The 2,381-nt window shown below is 48.3% G+C and overlaps 1 protein-coding gene across 1 annotated transcript; it reads right to left on the reverse strand.

The window, feature by feature from the left end:
- Nucleotides 1-777: 777 nt before the first annotated feature.
- On the reverse strand, nt 778-1,975 carry LOC134407343 (heparan sulfate glucosamine 3-O-sulfotransferase 1-like). The gene has a single exon (XM_063139066.1). The coding sequence runs from the start codon at nt 1,953-1,955 to the stop codon at nt 1,062-1,064; it is 894 nt and encodes a 297-aa protein (XP_062995136.1). The 5' UTR covers nt 1,956-1,975; the 3' UTR covers nt 778-1,061.
- Nucleotides 1,976-2,381: the final 406 nt, after the last annotated feature.

Consider the following 2,381-nt stretch of genomic DNA (forward strand, 5'->3'; position numbering starts at 1 on the left):
TAAAGTTTTCAAGGGTCCCCTAGGGTATGGGTGTTGCAAGAGAGGGTTGCAGCCAGATCTTGAAATATTTACTTGGAAGTAAGCCCATTCAGCAAAAAGTCCTGGGTTCAGTTTGTAGTCAAAAAGTCTCCAGTACCTTTGCTGGAAAAGTTTTCTGCTTGAAACTCTGGAGTGCTGTTGCCTGTAAGACTTGGCTGAGCTAGATGCATCAGTAATCTGACTCTTAAGGCAACTTCATACGGTTATAATACAGCCAGGCTACCCAAGTGGGTGGATTCTACCTGTCATGTATTCAGCTCAATAAACCAGATCTTGGAGTACTGCTGCCCTCTGTTGAACACAAATGGAATCTCTTCGCTTACAGGTGTTGAAGACGGAGCATATGAAACAGAAGGGCTGGGATTCAGTTCCTGCAAACTGCTTGTGTTATATGGGAATATAGGGAAACAGACTGAGAACATAATGGATTTTCATCTTTTGGGTCATCATCCAATTGCTGGGAATAGAACCTGTATTCTATGGGCGGTATCTCCTATATCCTAGAGCAGGGGTGTTGAACCTCAGGCCCACAGGTCAAATCTGCTTTACCTGGGTTTCCAATCTGGCCTCACTCCCTTCTCCTGGCTACCAATCATTTGGTGGTTTCCTGGCTTTGCGCAGTTTTTCCCAGTCTAAGAGGTCAGAATATCTTTCCTAAGGCTTGTGGCACTAACAGCTTTAAACTAAAATACGCTGGTATTTTGTGTGCTTTGACCCGCCCCTTTGCCCCCACCCTCTGAGAGTGTCTCTGAAATTGAATTCAGCCCTTGGTCAAAAGGAGGTTCAGTACCCCTGGCTTAGAGTATAACATCCCCAAGAGAGATCAACCACCCCTACTTCCTGCTGCTTCCCTGTAAATGTATGTACCACTGAGTGTAACACAGTGATAGAGCTTGATTTCTAACTTATTTGAAAGAAGAATACAAACCTCTACCACAGAAAGCCCTTTTCCTAAACATCTGGATCTCCCATTCCCGAATTACCCAATCTCAGTTAATCACCAGCAAGCCTCAAAGCAAGGCTTAGCACCAGTTGAACGTCCGTCCCACCATGGCGAAGAAGTTCTCGTTGTGCTCGCTGAAGTAAGTGCAGAGTTGTTCCAGCAGTAATTCATCTATAGTGGGATGGGGTCTCCCTTTGGATTGGTCCAGGCAATGCTGATGCCCTCTTGCCTGAAGGCAGTAGAAGCCTTTTGTCTGGTTGAAGTAAAAGTTTTCTGGGCCAAGGTAAGGCTTCAGCCCCAAGAAGTGCTCCACATGGCGCATTTCTGAGAGCGGCTCCCGGATTAGGCTGCCCCCATCCACCACGTGGATCTGTTTCCTCGGGAAGAACTCCAGCCACCGAGCCAAGTGTACGGCATAGAGGCTACGCTGCACGGCCTTGTACCTGGTGTTCAGTTCCTGGCCCCTCCTCAGGATCTGCTCCAGAGATTGGTAGGGCTTGTGCCTTGCCTTGCGGTTGTGGAGGATCTGGGTGTAATCAGACACCAACCTTTCCACGGGGTCCCGCACAATCAGGAGGAGCTTCATAGCGCTGTCTACCATATGGATCCTTTCTGGAGCCTTGAGGGAAGAGAAATAGCCTGGTGTCTTTTCCACAGTGATTTGATTGGGCTGTGAAACTGGCATCTGTTGGCTGTACCATCCCAATCCTTTATGATAATTTTCCTCCATGTTAAAGAAATGTACCTCGGAATGGGCAGCTGCCACCTGGGGGTGCAGGCTCAGCATCTCCAGCAGGGCCCGTGTGCCCCCTTTCCGCACTCCGATGATTATGCTTTTGGGCAGACGCTGCTTCCAATCCTCACTCGCAACCTGAGAGTCATTTCTTTCCCAGCCCCAGGGGTTCTTCGTTTCCTCCTCCGTGTGGATCCCACACATCTTCAGGAGCAGGAGCAACAAGCAGGCCCCAGCCATCTCCGAATCTGCTTTGAGACGGGAAGTGGCTGAGCGAATGTATAATGTTGGAGGAGTGTGTGTTGCCACTCTTAACTCAGCCACTCCATATCTGGGCTTAAGAACATTAGGGCCCTTTCCCTTTCCCGCTCTTCTGGATACGAAGGGATTCTGCTACAGCAAACTGCTCTTACAAGGCAACTTCTGTTCACAAGGGCCTCTGGGCCTGTTTGTGTTTCGGATTGTGCTGCCCGGAACTTCTAGCAGTGTGAATCTCCCAAAACGTTTCAACCGAAGGGCTTTTGCTTACCAACAGCCTCACTCAAGGAAGTTGCTGGCACCTGGGAAAATGAGAATATCAGACTCCTGTACAAACCAAGATGATTATCAACTGGTCTAGTCTGTAGACATTTATAATCTAAACACAAGGGTAAGAAAATAAATTTT

Source organism: Elgaria multicarinata, chromosome 12 (genome assembly GCF_023053635.1).
Source record: "Elgaria multicarinata webbii isolate HBS135686 ecotype San Diego chromosome 12, rElgMul1.1.pri, whole genome shotgun sequence".
NCBI lineage: Eukaryota > Metazoa > Chordata > Lepidosauria > Squamata > Anguidae > Elgaria > Elgaria multicarinata.